The 15,666-nt window shown below is 42.3% G+C and overlaps 1 protein-coding gene across 1 annotated transcript in view; it reads left to right on the top strand.

The window, feature by feature from the left end:
- Positions 1-2,175: 2,175 nt before the first annotated feature.
- The window catches only part of CCND2 (cyclin D2), a 49,695-nt gene continuing 36,204 nt past the window's right edge, over positions 2,176-15,666 (top strand). The window contains exons 1-3 of the mRNA XM_074935742.1: positions 2,176-2,397; positions 3,862-4,077; positions 6,949-7,108. Of these exons, the coding sequence (XP_074791843.1) occupies positions 2,203-2,397; positions 3,862-4,077; positions 6,949-7,108 (571 nt within the window). The 5' untranslated portion in view covers positions 2,176-2,202. The remainder of the gene's footprint in view (positions 2,398-3,861; positions 4,078-6,948; positions 7,109-15,666) is intronic.

The following is a 15,666-nucleotide window of genomic DNA, read 5'->3' as shown; positions in this document are numbered from 1 at the left end:
GATATGTTTCCAGTGCTTTCTATGGCAGACCTTTATTGATAAACTCTCAGACAATGACGTGATAAGAAGCTAAAAATGATTTAAACCATAGTTTGTATGACGCATGGATTTGAAATCACATGTGGTTCTTTGCTTTTTGGGGGGAGGAGGTAGATGACTTTTGATGAAAGATAATATGAATAGTGTATACCTCACTATGATGGCTCTACTCATTAGCAAGTATCAAAGGTGCTGTAGAAAAGGTTCAGATTGTCTTTTTGGTGGTTAAACAAACATTTCACGTCACTGACTAAAATATCTACTCAGTTTCGGGAAATCCCTCTCAAACTTTTTGTGTTTTGTTTTTAAATGTAACTTTATTCCTCATGCAGTTAAACCAAGGCAGTTTCATCCTCAGTACATACTGTTTCGTTTTGAACTGCAATTTGAGGGTTGTGGGTGGGTGGGTTTTTTTGTTTGTTTTGTTTTTGGTTTTGGGGGTGATTGCTAATTTCCAATCAGCAATTTTGCTCTTTGCTCTTTTATTAATTTTTTTACAGTAGACCGGATACTGATTTCCCCCAGTTGATAAGGTCAGAAGGTTGTGTGTGTGTGTCTCCCCCCCTTTTCCCCTCCTTGGTTTCTTTTGATGTAGTGAGGAATGCTTCTTCCTTAAAATATAATCTGCCCAGTAACAATCAGCGCGCAGCAGCAAAAGCCCCAGAGCTATTGGCTATGCAAATAGAGGGAGGGGAAGCAGCTCCCCAAACTCTTAACTCACACTTTTAAAGTGATATTTTCTTTCCCTCCACTTCACCTTCATTTTACTGGGGGGACGGAAGGGGTGATTAGGAGGCGTGCTAGCCACATACACCTCGTTATTTTCTGCTTGGCCATCTTACTTTTCATGCAAACCCATCTTTAGGAGCATATAGTTCCTCTTCTCTGGTTCCAGCAAAGCTGCAACAGAGACTTAACAAACTTGACACACTTCGCAAAATGCTGCCTTGCATAGGCTGGGAGGCACAGAGGAGTGGCAATGAACTGAGGTGTGCTGTAAAAGGTTAAAAAACACCCAGAATAAAAGTTAAACTCCATGGCTAAAATAATAGATTAAAAAAAAAAAAAGCAAGGGCACGAACGATCCTCATAGCAAATCAAGCATGATGTAAATCACATTTATTGCCAAGTGCAATTTTTTTAAATGCAATATAAAGGACAGCAGTAAGAATAACTGAAGCAGGAAAAATGCAGTGTTGAAGGCTGAAAGTCACAGAGCAAGTGCGGGACAAATCCGCCCCTCTGCTTCCCCACCCCCATTATATTTCCTAGAAAGCTATATCAGTGTGACCATGCAGTGCTAACACCGTTCTGGCTGTTAGTCAGAAATACATAGACATATTCGAGGAAGTTGCATTGTGGCCACTGCTAGATCTCCCCAAACACCAGCGTGAAAATACTGCAAAATATACAAGCACACAGCCTTGGAATCTTCTTTTGTACGGTCTCTGTTTTGTCTTTAGTCTTTAGTTGGCAAGCAAAGTTTTCCTCCTGGTTGCAGGTCAGCAGGCTTGGGGGCGGGGGCGGGGGGCAGACGGAGGGAGAAAGGGTGTGTGGGGAAAGGGGTATCCGAAACCTTCTGTTTAACCTGGAAGAAGCAGGAGGATCTCCAGTGAGCAAGGAAATGTCATGGTTAACACGCACAAAACTAGGCTGATATTTAGTGAGCCACTCGGTTCTGTTCTTGCAATAAGCAATTAAAAAAGAAAAGAAAAAAAAACTTATATGGATCCAGATTGCCCGGTGCAGCAGAAAGTCTGGAGCGATTTTGTTTGGTCGCTGTAACGAAGAAAAAGAGAAGCTGTCATTTTGTGTGTGTGTGTGTGTGTGTGTGCCCTATACAAGGGCCTCCTGGTTCCTTGTTAGCTTATAGAGGGGGAAAAAACCGCGTTTGATGTTACATCTGACCAGCTGCTGTTCTCCATAATAACAAGAGAGAATACTGCCTGCCCTAGTGAGTTGCGTCACTTTTGCTTCAACTTTAGGCTAGAAATCAAGAGAGCGAGAGAGAGGAGAGAGAACTTTCAAGGAAGCAGGAGGGAGCTGGAAAGCCCTGCAGCCTGCCGCCCACCCACTTACCCCTCCTCCTTTGCCCCCTCCTTCCCCTCCTCCTCCCCCCCAAAAACTTTTCCATCAGAGGAAGAGGGAGATCTCTTTGGAAACATGGAGCTGCTGTGCTGCGAGGTGGATCCCATGCGGAGAGCTCTGCCCGACCCGAACTTGCTCTATGATGACCGCGTTTTGCACAATTTGTTAACCATAGAAGAGAGGTATCTGCCCCAATGTTCCTATTTCAAATGCGTCCAGAAGGACATCCAGCCCTTTATGAGGAGGATGGTGGCGACCTGGATGTTGGAGGTTTGTATTAAATTGAGAGGCAGAGCTTCCCCCCCCCCATCGGTCTGTCTCCCCTCTTTGCTCCCGGTTCGGGATTTTAGGGGGCTCCTTTGCACGGGGGTGGTGGCTGCAGACCTCATCCTTTTGCAGGCTCCTGAGTTTGTTTTGTCCCTTCTTTTCTTGCAGTGTTTTCCCCCAGATCATGGTTTTTGCTAATTCATTCAGTGCTTTTCTGAGGGGGGAGGGGGGGAGGCAGACGGGGATGTGAAATGGTTGTGTCTCGGTCGTTTGAGTGCGAACCTGTGAAGAAAACTGCCCTTCCGGGGCTGCTGCTTTGCAAAGAGGGGTGCAAAATGGGGGAGAAGGAAAGTTGCAAAAGTCGTTTGCAAAACAAGGAAAAGAAAACCCTCCTCTTCCCCCAGGCTACTGGATCTGCTCGAGTGAGGCTTTTATGGCGAGGGGAGCTGGCCCAGATGCCGTGCAAAAAACAAGGGGTGACCGATCCCCCCCCCCGATTTTTGCCCAACAAGTATTTCTGTGCCCACGTATGCAGTGCTCAGGACGTGCCATTTTTTCGCCATGTTGCTTTGCATGCAACTCAGCTCAGAAGCGCCGAGCCGCCCCCACCCCAAAAAGAAAGGATCTGAAATACACCCCTTTCTCAGCACGGCTGGCCCCCAGCTTGATGGGAGGCTGCTGGGGCGCCCGGTGAGCCGGGGAATCGCTCCCTCTCCCCAATATTTACTCTGCAAGGGCGGCTGTGGGCCCAGAGCCCTCCAGACTTTGCAGCCTTGCGCTGGCCCCCATCATTTCCCCTTAAGATCTAGCTTTGGGGGGACCCCTCCCCGCCCATCCCCCCCAGGCTGGGAAGCCCAGACCCTCCTCTTGGTTTTCATGTGAAATTTTCCCCTTTCCCCCCTGGGTTGGATTTTTGATCATTTTTTGAAACCATTTTCTCCTGCTGAGGATCTAGGCTCTCCCCACCCCACCTCCCCCCCTTGCCGAATCGCGGGCCCAGGGCTGGGGGAACACCCCGCTGGGGAATTTTTACAATTGTCGGGAATGATAGGGGGGTGCCTGGGGATGCCATCGCTGCAAAAACAGGGGCCCCCGGGGCGGTGTAGATATTTTTATTTATTTTTTGAAAATATGACGAAATCCAAAAAGGGCAAAAAAAAAACACCCAAGAAAAAATTGGGTCGCAAAGTCTGAGGCGGCTGCTGCTGCTCGATGGGCTTTCGGCTCCCACACTGTGACTTAATTCATTTCTTACTGAATGAACCAAAGGAATGTGAAAGCCGATTGACAGCCTTCCCAGCCTCTCCAGAGATCGCCCCCTCCCCCCAATCTAGCAAAAAAAGAAAAGAAAAGAAAAATCATTTAGAACCATTGGTAAATTTCATGTGATCACTCATTTTCTTCTCTCTCTCTCTCCCTCTCTCTCTCTCTCTCGCTTGCCTCCCCACCCCCACTCCTTGATTGCAGGTCTGTGAAGAGCAGAAGTGTGAAGAAGAGGTTTTCCCCCTAGCCATGAATTACTTGGACAGATTTCTAGCTGTGGTGCCCACCAGAAAGTGCCATCTGCAGCTGCTGGGGGCAGTTTGCATGTTTTTGGCCTCCAAGCTGAAAGAGACAATCCCCCTCACTGCAGAGAAACTTTGCATATATACGGACAATTCCATCAAACCCCAAGAGCTGCTGGTAAGCAGCCCCACTCTACTCCAGTGTGCCCCCCTCCCCCTCCACCATCAGCACTTGTCCTGTCAACCTCCCCCCTCCTTCCAGAGCCCGGCAAATGATACATGTCTCAGCCCCTTTATAATTTTTTTAACAATATTTGAAAAGTTGAAGGTGTTAAAGATTTTCCTGCCCTGATAGAAAGTGATCAAGATAAGTTTCCTGTATGAAAATAGCATGATTGTTTGAGGGGGAGATCTCCCCATTCCTTTTGAATGTCCTGTGTATAATTGCCTAATATTTAATAGTCTTGTCCTTTTCCTGTTTATTTAACACAATGCTTAGCAAATGCCCTCAAAGGGAATCTGAAGGCTTTGGTTACTGTTTGTGTTTTTTAAGAGATTTATACATAGTTAGCAGAAGATCTCTTTTTGATAGCATGCACATACATATATGTACATGTGTTTAAATGGGCAAGAAACTTTCTGAGCTGGGTTCTTTGTAAAGGTGCTTTCTTTCTGGTGCTCTGGTGCTGCACTGCCATCCAGTGTCAGACATGCACAACTGGAAATGACCTCATCTTTGAACCATTGCCAGAATCTCTTCTGTTTGTAGTTTCTTTTCTGCTTTCAGTTTTAAAGGAGCTGTCTGCAATCTGAGGGACTTTTTAAAAACCCATGTTATGTCACTTGGCTTTATTCAGGTTAGGTACCAAATAAAATAAATATGCATGGAGGATTTTTATCACCCTTTGGAAAATTTGCTTTCAAACTTTTTTCACTATTGATGCAGTAAGCCTTGTTTCTAAATTTCTTTCATTTATGGTTGAATCCTGCTCCTGTTGAAGTCAACAGGAGTATTGCTATTGATTCTAGTGAGAGTAGGATGGAGTGCTTCATACTGTGAAATTAACAAATTGCCTGTACAAGTGATACATTTATAACTTAGAAAATCATGGGTAGCATTTGTGCCTTTTTTGTACATGTAGTTCCCAGTGTTAACTCAATAAGGGTGAAATTTATCGAAATTCAGCTCTGTTAAGCGTAATTGTAAAGAAGGGCCTCCTCCGCCGTGAGGAGCTCAGGCTCAGATCTTAAGATGAGAGAGCTGAATAAAGTTACTTTTTTTTTAAAACGCTTTCTGATTAAATAATATTTGCAAAGTGCTTTTAAGATATAAAGTACTGTGTAAGTGCTAAGTATTATTAGTTTATAAGAGTGCATATTTCAGTCAAATAGTTCTATTCTCACAGATCCTAATTTGTAGGATCTGGCCCTGAATTCACACAAGTACTTCTTATGTGAAACACCCATTGAAGCCAGTGGAGTTCCACCTGTGGAAAAGTTGCAAAATCAATCTAGAAGGAAGGGCCTTGCCCCAAAAATGCTGCTGTGCTTAATGCACTGTTAGTAGTTCCCCCAGTAGTTCTACCTATAGCAATAAATACTGTGGCCTCAATTCAGGAAAGCGCTTAAGCACATGCTTACCTTTGTTGATTTCAGAGGGAGTTAAGCATGTGCTTAAAGGTAAACACATGCTTAAGTACTTTGCTGAATAAAGATGCTTTCCTGACTTGGGGCTTGTGTCTGGTAATAAGTGTTAGAAAGATCAGTCCTTCATGAATTTAATTGTCATTTTATTAAAATATTTTATGATTTTCCTTGAGAAATTACGTAGGACTGGTTTCAGGTTATCCTTATGGAAACGTTTTAGTAGAAGATTTCCAGGTTTTGAAGGGTTCTATATTATCTGAATAGCAATGTTCTGGTGCAGCTGTTATCTATTAAAGTAGGGTTCTTCTCTGAAAAGTGACTGTAAAAATGCCATTGTGGGGTTCCATGTTTATTGTCTCTCACAGATGCCAGTTCAGATCGACTAAGTTTACAGTAAAAAAGATGTTTTTTCCAATCGCCAGCCCTACAAACTCAACCTGGGCTCTGCAAGTGCTGCTGGCTTTCTGCAGGCTCATGCATCCTGGAGATTAAAGAGTCTATAAATGGAATGTCGTTAATAATTCTGATGATGCATGAAGTGGAGTGGAATCCAGCTCCCTCTCTCTGATCTATGAGGCCTCTGTAGGACTAATAGCAGTAAAATGTATGAAAAAATTATTTTAGAGACTAAAGGAAACATGGCTCTGAAGGCACCCAAGGAGCAGATCTGTTGCCTGAGAAGGTGCCATTTTTATATATAACTGCTTTTTGAAGTATAACCACACTTTAAGGGCCTGAACCATCATTCCTTGTGCACCTAAAAACTTCTTGTGACTTCTCTGGGAGTTTTGTGTGTGCAAAGAATGCAGGACTGGGTCCTATGTGGTACATTGTCAGATGTCGTACAGTCTTCTTGGATGTGTCATATGCATTTCCCTTCTGCAAAACTTGTTGTGGCGTAGGTGAAATACCGTGTGAAGCAAAAGACATCTCTAAAACAAATGTGGAGAAAATGCCGTGGTGCTAACTTTTCCAGTGGAAAAAGAAAATGTATGTGTTGCTTATTTGTGTGCATAGTTATCCACTGGGCTTTAAATGGCAATAAATTAAGCACTATAGCCATTTAAAATAAGTTACTAGGGAAGGACCACAGTGACCTTGGCAATATCTAATTGCAGGATAAAGTTTCTGGGTGGGCATTCAAAACTGGATACAAAAAAAGTAAAATCTTGGCAGGATTTTACAAGCCTCATTATTTTCAGTGTAGCTTGACATTTCCAGTGTTTAAAAAAAAATGAAGGAAAAGCAAAGTCAACAACTTCAAAGCTTCAGAGGCATATTGAAAAAAGGTTTAAGCAAAACCAATTTAGCAGTGATATAATTACAGTCAGTAAAATGAGTAAGCTTTTTGTTCTTTTTCGTCAGACTTGCCTATGGTTTTTCTTTTGTTTTCTTCCTTCAGGAGTGGGAGCTGGTGGTGCTGGGAAAGTTGAAGTGGAATCTTGCAGCAGTGACTCCACATGATTTCATTGAACACATTCTAAGAAAACTGCCTCTACCTAAAGACAAGTTGCTTTTGATCCGGAAGCATGCACAAACATTTATTGCCCTTTGTGCCACAGGTAAGACAAGGTGTTTTGAGTCACTGCTTCCTGCTTTTAGTGGTCTGAGAAAGATAGATTACAGCCAATGGTGATACAAAGGGCCCTGTCCTACATCCCTAGCTCACATGGGAAGGCCTGTTGAAGACGATGGGACTATTCACATAAGGGCTGCAGGATCAGGCCTTGAGATCGTATGTTTGCTAATGCAGAATTCTTGCACTGGAGAACAGCAATAATGAGTTAAATCACTGTGGCCTGATTGTGGCCAGCTCTCATTGAAGTCAATGGAAATACTGCCATTGACCTCAGTAGATGCTGGATCAGAACCTTTGATTTTTCTGCTTTATCTGTTCATTTTTTAATTGGTCATAGGTGGTTTCTGAGGACAGATATGGTACATCCAATAATATCAGAAGCTGCGATGGAATGTTAACAGGTTCTTTATGAAGTCTCTTGTTCTCTGAATGTTTTCATGTATTATTATAGGGACTTCATTCTTTAGTATTGTACGGAAAAAGATGAATTGGGGAGAGCATTTTTTGTTTTAAATTGCCAAATATATACGTTATAATGACATTGCCAAGGTGAAATATATGTAAACATATGTCTTATTTGTGATACCACTAGATTATGGAAGGAGAAGGAATGGAAACAACATCACAATTTGTTTTGTGTCTGTGACACTTTTTAAAAAAAAACAACACTTTTTTTTTACTTCACTCCAAAGTTAACCAAGAAACTAGGCAGTCATTTTCACTTTGTGTTTATGGACAGTCGTATTTTCTGCTTCTCCTGTGTTTAGGTTTAACATACACCATGGAAGTGTTTAAATAATTAAATTTAATTTCGTCTTTACATTTATTTATTTAAATCTTCAACGTATTTCTAGTCATTTTAATGTATGTAAAAATCCTTCTTTCAAAAATAAAACCTAGACATTGAGCCTTAAACTACTTAACAGCGTCCCTATTAAATTCTGCATCGTGCTGTTGTTGATTCAGATTCAGTTGCTTACAATAGGTCTAGTCATTAGTTCTTTGAGGAGGAGGCAGAATTACATACAGTTCAGTGACAATCAGTCATGTTACAGACGGAATGTATGGGGCTTTTTGGAACAGGGATTATTTCTACCTATGAACTTGTGCAGCATGTAGCAGAGTGGAGTCTAGACTGGGCAGTTGAGGTGCTACCATAATATAAATAATTACTATTATTTAATGGCATTTGAGAGTTGATAACCATCCTTTGCACAGTAGGCTAGTTCTGCTACTTGTATAGATTTTAATCTTTAAATACTAATTTTATGGACTATATAAATGTATATGCTTTAAATTTGATTAACTTTTTAACCATTGAGATTAACACACACACTCGACTAATACACACACACACATGTGCACGCACACAATATATGACAGACCCATGGCTGACATTGTCAAATGTAGACTTCAACTTTCTTTATGCTGTGTTTACATTGTGGGGACTATAGCAGCCTCGCTATATAGCATTTATGCCAGTATATCCCTGTAGTGTGGATGCAGCCTACACTGGCAGAAGGGTTTTTCTATTGCTGTTGGAACGCCACCTCCCCAAGCGACAGTAGCTAGGTTGATGGAAGCATTCTTCCATCGATATAGGTACATCTAAACTGGGGGTCCGGTCAACATTTTTTACACCCCTGAGCACTGTAGCTGTGTCAGCTTCAGTTTTGAGTGTTTACGAGACGTAAGTCTCAACTCATAACTACCCATCCTTTTTGTTTTTTAAACACCTTTCTGATCTTCTTCTACTGCCATCAGACCCTTTATTCGGGCAAGACTCCATTGACTTCAATGGGAGTAATGCTTAAGGACTGCAGGAGCACTCTTGGTCATTTATCAGCCAGTTTTGACCTGATGAACTCTTTCCTTCAGGATTTATCTGTTGTTCTGTATATACTGGCTTCACCTCTTCTAGTGTCAGCATTAGGGGGTTAATCCTAACATCCCTGACGTCTTTTCTCTCCTGGAAGCTCTTGGTGTTTCACAGGCTCTCTTGCCCCACACATCCAGTAGTTACAACACCCTCGCTGTAGCTTTGGTTCTGCCGTCAGTGATCAATCCTTCGGCACTTTTGGTTTTGTTCTTCTCAAACCAGCCTGTTCCTGCCTTTGCTTTGGTGCACTCATCCACTAAAGCAGTGGTTCTCCAGCTTTTTCATTCATCAGGGCACTTTGTGACAGAGAGATGACCAGACTTCAGTCTCCAGTTCCCTACTTCTCAAAATTATTCATACTGCAGATCCTTGGAGGGCCATCAACCGTAGTTTGTGAACCAGTGTCCTAAAGCCTGGATACCTCTCCATTCTCTCTCAATGACTTCTCTGGCTGTTGACTCCATTCCCTCCCAAGCAACTATCAATATATATAACTCTATTCTTTACTCAGCCAATGACCAGTTTGCACCTTCCTCCATCTTGTATCTCCTCCTACCCTACCTGTGTTCTTTTGTGCATGGATCCTGTTCATGAATTCAATTCCCTTGGCTTTATCAGAGCTCCTTGTCCATCAGGAGATATGGAAAGCCCAGTGTATTGTATATAATATCTTCAGAGTCCGTGGATTATCACTGTGCACACTGATGGGACTGGCTGTGGACAATAGACTACCTTCTTTTCCTCCCATCCCGTTCGCCACAATTTGTTGTGAGGAAATGATTACATTCGCTTTTTCAGTGTACATAACCTCACTACAGTTTCAAGATTGGGGGCCTCATTCCCCCTTGATTTACTAGCAATCTGGTATTGCTGTATTATTTGTTTTACAATAAATGCCACATTTTTGTTATATTTCCCCTTCTCAACTTCTCTCCTCAAAAGCGTTATTGTTCTTGCGTATGAAGAAAAGTCCCTTCTTGTTGGACTTTCTTCCAACTCTAGTCCTTGTCACCTTTTCTTGCTCTTTACTTCATAGCTATCATCAACCACTCCATCGTCACTTGATTTCTTTTCCCTTTCTCATACAAAACATCTTACTCAGTTCAGGTAAAACCTACTCTTTTATATCGCCATTTACCCTTTCTGAGCACGGTGGCCTCCTCCAACCTATGACCATCTCTCACAGTACAACTTCCCTAGCCACTTTTTGCCTGGCTTTTGACCTTTTCCCACTACCAAGATTGACCCTCTGTGGGTGGTTAATGACCTTGCCGTTGACTGTGGATCATAGATCCCTCTCTTTTCACTTCCTGTTTGACCCCAGTGCAGCTTTCTTTACTATCAATCACTTTCTCCTCTTGAGTGTCTCATGTAAGAAACTGGTGTCTCCTGCACTTTCTTCCTCTAATTTGAATCCTAGCTCTTTAACTACTCCTTTTTCATTTCTGGTGGAACCTTTATATCAGAGGTTTTCAAGTTTTCTCCAGCCGTGACCAGCTGTGATCTCTTGTCCTGTTCGCAGTCCCATAATCCTTTGTGTCAGCAAAGGGATTGGCGTCACAGCAAGCAACCATTGCTAGTTTTGGATGGGAGTGCTGGGTGGACAGTGGTGGAGTGTTGGATTGTGATGCGTGATTAGGGTTGCTTTCATAGGAGAATCACTTAGACATGATGATCAGGGATGCAACCCCATGCTCAGGGTGTCCCTAAGCCTCTGACTGCCAGGTACTGGAGTTGGATGACAGGGGACAGATCACTTGCTAATTGCCCTGTTCTGTGCATTCTCCTAAAGCATCTGGCATTGGCCACTGTCAGAACACAGGATACTGGGCTAGATGGACAGTTGATCTGACCCAGTATAGCCGTTCTTATGGAGAGGAACTCTGCCCTCTTTTGCTACCTAACTTTTTCTTCCTAGGGTTAGATAGTAACCTTAGATGACATACTATAGATGACACCCATTTCTATATTTCCCCTTAACTCAATCCTTCATCTCCTTGTCTCCCATCTATTTGTTTGTCTTGACTCTGGGGCCAGTTTCTGAAACCAGTTGCATGACGTAAATCCAGAGTGTCTCCATGAAGTCTGTGGAGTTATTCCAGATTTACATGAGTGCAACAGACATAAGAACACATCCCTCTCTTTGCTGCTGGCTGCCCTATAACATCCTGCTACTGAATTATTTGAAAAACCGGAGCTCATCTTGAGCATAAAAAGCTCTCTTTGTTCCTCCTCTCTGACTCAGGTCACACCCTCTGTAACCTAGACCTTAGCCTGAAAATTGAGGTCAGAAATCTCAGGGTCATCCTTGACCCCAAACTTTCGTTTCCCTTCCAAGGATTTCTTGTCTTTAAATCTGCCTATCACCACCTCCTGAACACAGAGTTCACCCTTACCCTGACACTCTGCCTCCTCTTAAATCCGTTTCCATCCCTTAATCACTTCCTGTCGTATCTATACTTCCCTTCTTCAGTGGTCCTATACATTTTGATAGGTGCCAGATTGCTGTGTCCAGATACTCCCTCCACAGAGTGGAACTAGATCATCGCTTATCCTTTCACCTTTGCAGGCTCCCTAGTTCAGTTTGGAGTTGTTCTTTTACTTGCGTTACCCTGTCTGCTTGGAGCTACCACACTCCAAGCCATGGAATGGCTCCTTGCGGAGCCAAAAGATGCATTAGTTTTAGAGCTGTGTGCTGGACATCCCAAACTGTGGCTGGAAAGAGGAACAGTCAGCATTTCGTTGACCTGAAATCTCCATTTGTTCCCCCCTCTTTCAGGTCTGTCAGAGTCCAGATTGCTGGCTCCCACCTTATGATATGTTCGCCTATGAGAGGCAGGAAGTGCCAGTATTTTAAGGTAGTGCTACCCCATTTACTCCAAGGCCTCCAGGTAAACAGATATTTGGATGAAAGTGGAGGCAGCCAGACCAGGCTTTGGACATGCTGAGCTCTGAGTCACAAGCCCCAGATCACAGTGAAGAGAACTTGGCTTGGTTGTTCTATTGTGAGAGAGGGCCATATCTGTGCCTCAGGACATGCCCTGGGCACCCCTGCTATGTTCAGTTTTCACCCAGCCTTCCCTCTTTCTGCCTGTTTTCAGGGCCATTGTGCTGAACTCTGTAAGGTGCTGTCCCTCCAAAAGAGAATACATGGTGCTATGCAGTAACTCTCAACAGCAGCCTGGATTTTCTAAAATCAGTGGAAAAAACAATGATACAATAAACGCTTTGCTGCAGATATTAATCTTTTGAAAAAAGCATACAGGGTGAAGTGGCCATGGTTACATGATTATTTCTGGTATAATGGGGTCTGAAACAGGCATAGCCATACAGCGCTGTTGGGACACAAAGAAGGGTTTTTGATAATTCAGGCGAAGGTGGCATATAGCAATATATCAGGCTTCACAGCAAAACAAACAAAGGCTCAGTCCTGCTGCTGTTAATGTTTTGCCATTAGCTTCATTGGGGCACAGGATCAGGCTCCAAATATGGTATAACTACATCTGAAGAATCAGATAAGACGCAGCAGATAGAATATCACCACATATGGAATCCTTTCCCACTCCCCCCAACTCTAGCCAGCACTAACAGTGTTGCAATTGATTAAGAGTATACAATAATGCTTTCATATCTTGGTCAATACAGTTAATACAGAGGCATAGTGTGGCATTTAGGGGCAAACCCACTCCCTGCAGCTCCGAACCTGAGTTGCTGGACTTGTTACTGGGAAGATGCCTGGGGGGAAGTGGAGGACTGGATCCTTCTGCTGCTAACCCTTTGTATCAGACCCTCCCTGGCGTAAATTGATTTCAGTGGGGCTGCTCTGACTCTCTCCAATTATGGCTCTGGTCGCTAGATTTTTCATTTGTACAGGTTCTAACAGAAGGTGGGTCTCGATCCTTGATCGGGGTTCCTTACTGCTACCAAAACACAATAAATAATAATAATAATTAATAAGCAGAATAACCATCCACAAAACAGAGCTCGTGATCTGCTAAGCAGCATGTTCTGTTAAGCTGCCATATTATACATCGTTACTTGGATCATGTTAAACATACTTTTCCCCATTTATCTCCTATGAAAGGCAGTGGTACTGACTCCAAACATTAGTATTCAGGGTGCTTGAATGTTCTGTCAGACTTTCCTTGGGGATTTCTGATCAAAGCCAATATAGGGTCATATCTAATTTGTCTTATTTATGTGATAAGTGATTGAAGTCACTGGGACTCTTCAAGGCAAATAGAATTTGGTCTCCGTCCATCCTGTCTACTCAAAGGAATGAAGCACTTAAATCGGTGTCATGTTTGCTTAATAGCCTTTTGTTTGGTTGTATGTGGTTCTAGTACGTAATTGCTAAAAAATGGGCTGTTTTTGCCTTTTAAAAACAAAGTAGTTAACGTGGAAAATATAAATGCTATGACTACTAAAAATACAAAAGCAAGAAACTTACTGACGAACACAGTAGAATTCACAACATGTATGCATAATAAAGAAAACAATACACATACTGTCCAACTGAAGTTGGATCAGAACCTGGAACAATTAAACATACCGTTTAGACTCCTCCTCTCGTTTCCTCCAAACTTATTTTTTCAAATATTGGGCCACGTATGTCTCTGGGGTTACAGCATTGGCTGGGTGGAGTTTCATGATGGATTCATTTAGCCTGTTTATGGTTTGGAGAGTAAATATAATTTTCAAATTGGATAGATTGCTGACCTGATTCTGTAGTCCTGTGGTAGGCAGGGTGGATTTGATTTAAATCGCTAGTCAGGAAGACTCGATTTAATCATGGATTTCTACATAAAAGTGCATTCTTGTTGGTTGTTATAACCTTAATACATATTCTTCACAGGTAGAGGAACTTCATTAAAATATTCCCAAACTGGGTCTCTTTTATGGCCTGCAGCCATTATAGGTTTTCCCTTCTAGTGAGAGAAATGTATGGTGGATCTCAAATCAATGAAGGCCACACTCAGAAAGACCTCAAGACTTCTGGAATATGCTGCTCAAACAGTTTCACTTTTGTTTCTACCGCCTGTCCCTCCCTTCTCAAATTTAACTCCAGACATCTTCTCCTTGTCCAGATCTATTCCGCCCCCAATAATCTATTCACTGAACTTTTTTAAACTTTGCACTTTTAGAGAGCGGTAAGGGATTGACTCTGTGTACACAAATTTTCAGAGGGACAATAGGGTTGAGGTCTGTTATTTCCCAACTCTCTATATTATTTATTTAAAAACATTTTTGTTGTTAACAAGCATGTTATCTCTGGAGACAGAAATCCACAGTTTGAGAACTGCAAAACTAAGCGTCTCTGATGCTGAGTCCCATTGGGTAGATAGAAAGATTAACCTAAATAATCTATACAGAAGCTCCTGGAACCCCATAAGATTGGGTCCCTAAATATAATTAACTATTGGAACTCATTTACAAAACTTGTCTTAAACATTACATGAATATATTGTCTCATACTATAGAATTATAATTTATGATCCCTATTCCATGATGAGATATCTTTAGATAGGTTTTTTCCTCAAAAAGTATTTTCTCAAAAAAATCCGATTTAAATTAAAAAAAATCCGATTTAAATTTAAAAATCATTGGTTTTTATCCACCCTGGTTGTAGGTAAAACTTCCAGTGACTTCAGTTGGAATTCTACCTACATCAAGACAGGAACTGCAGGCTCTTCATTTGTAACACTGAGAAAAAATTCTTTACTATATCCTAGAAATGAAATCTACCTTATTATAAAGCTGAAACCAGGACACTCACAAAAGGTAATTGTAAGTAGGTAGGCTTCCCACGTTGCTTCTGACACAGTGTGCACGTACACACCAGATATTGTTCAGACTTGCAGGATCTCTCTGTTTCAGCCCTTAGTTCCCTGTTGATTCAGAGAGACTTTCAACCCTTCATTTTCCTAGGTTGGTAATGAGGTCCAGGGGGCCTGGATGCCAGCTGAGTCAGCAGAATAGCTCTGCATCCTGGATTGTACAAGGTGCTGTCCTCTGACAGTTGCCACAAAAGTCAATAGTATTTTGCAGGATCAGACCCATAGTTTTTAAAGGGCTTGTGGAATAAGCTCCTATATACACTGATGATAGGTAGAATATGACTCCATGTGGATTTTGCCCTGGGTAGGAATAGAAAGTGAAACCATTTGTGGTTTCTCGTAATCTGCTTCTTTTCTTTATACTTTTTTGCTATTCAGACATATTGTAGCACTTCAAAATAATGCCCTTGCCATCATTAACCCTCTTTTGTACTTTGCTTTGCAATCACATAAATCATTATGAAGATTTAGGGCCAAATTCTTCCCTTGGATGCATGTGCTAGATTCCCACTACTTCCATGAGAGCCACACCTACATCTGACAGAAGAATTTGGCTCATAGCATTGACGTGGGTATCACACAGGGAGTGCTTTCATAGGATTCCCACGGTATGGCTATCGTCATCATCTCGACCAAGCAATTAAAACACTCCTCTATATTCTTCAGGCCAAATGTTGAAGTCCTTACTCCTTTTATTTTACTTTTTTCCCCCCAAGGCAGTTCTATTGACTTGACCCCAATGGGCGTTTTGCCTGGGTAAAAACTGAGCAAAGGTTGTCAAGATTTGGCTCAGTGTCAATTGTAGGGGGAGGAGGGAGGGTGTAG

Source organism: Natator depressus, chromosome 1 (genome assembly GCF_965152275.1).
Source record: "Natator depressus isolate rNatDep1 chromosome 1, rNatDep2.hap1, whole genome shotgun sequence".
In the NCBI taxonomy this organism is placed as follows: Eukaryota; Metazoa; Chordata; order Testudines; family Cheloniidae; genus Natator; species Natator depressus.
Note: the sequence above shows the minus strand (reverse complement) of the source record. Positions and strands in the feature narration are given on the sequence as shown.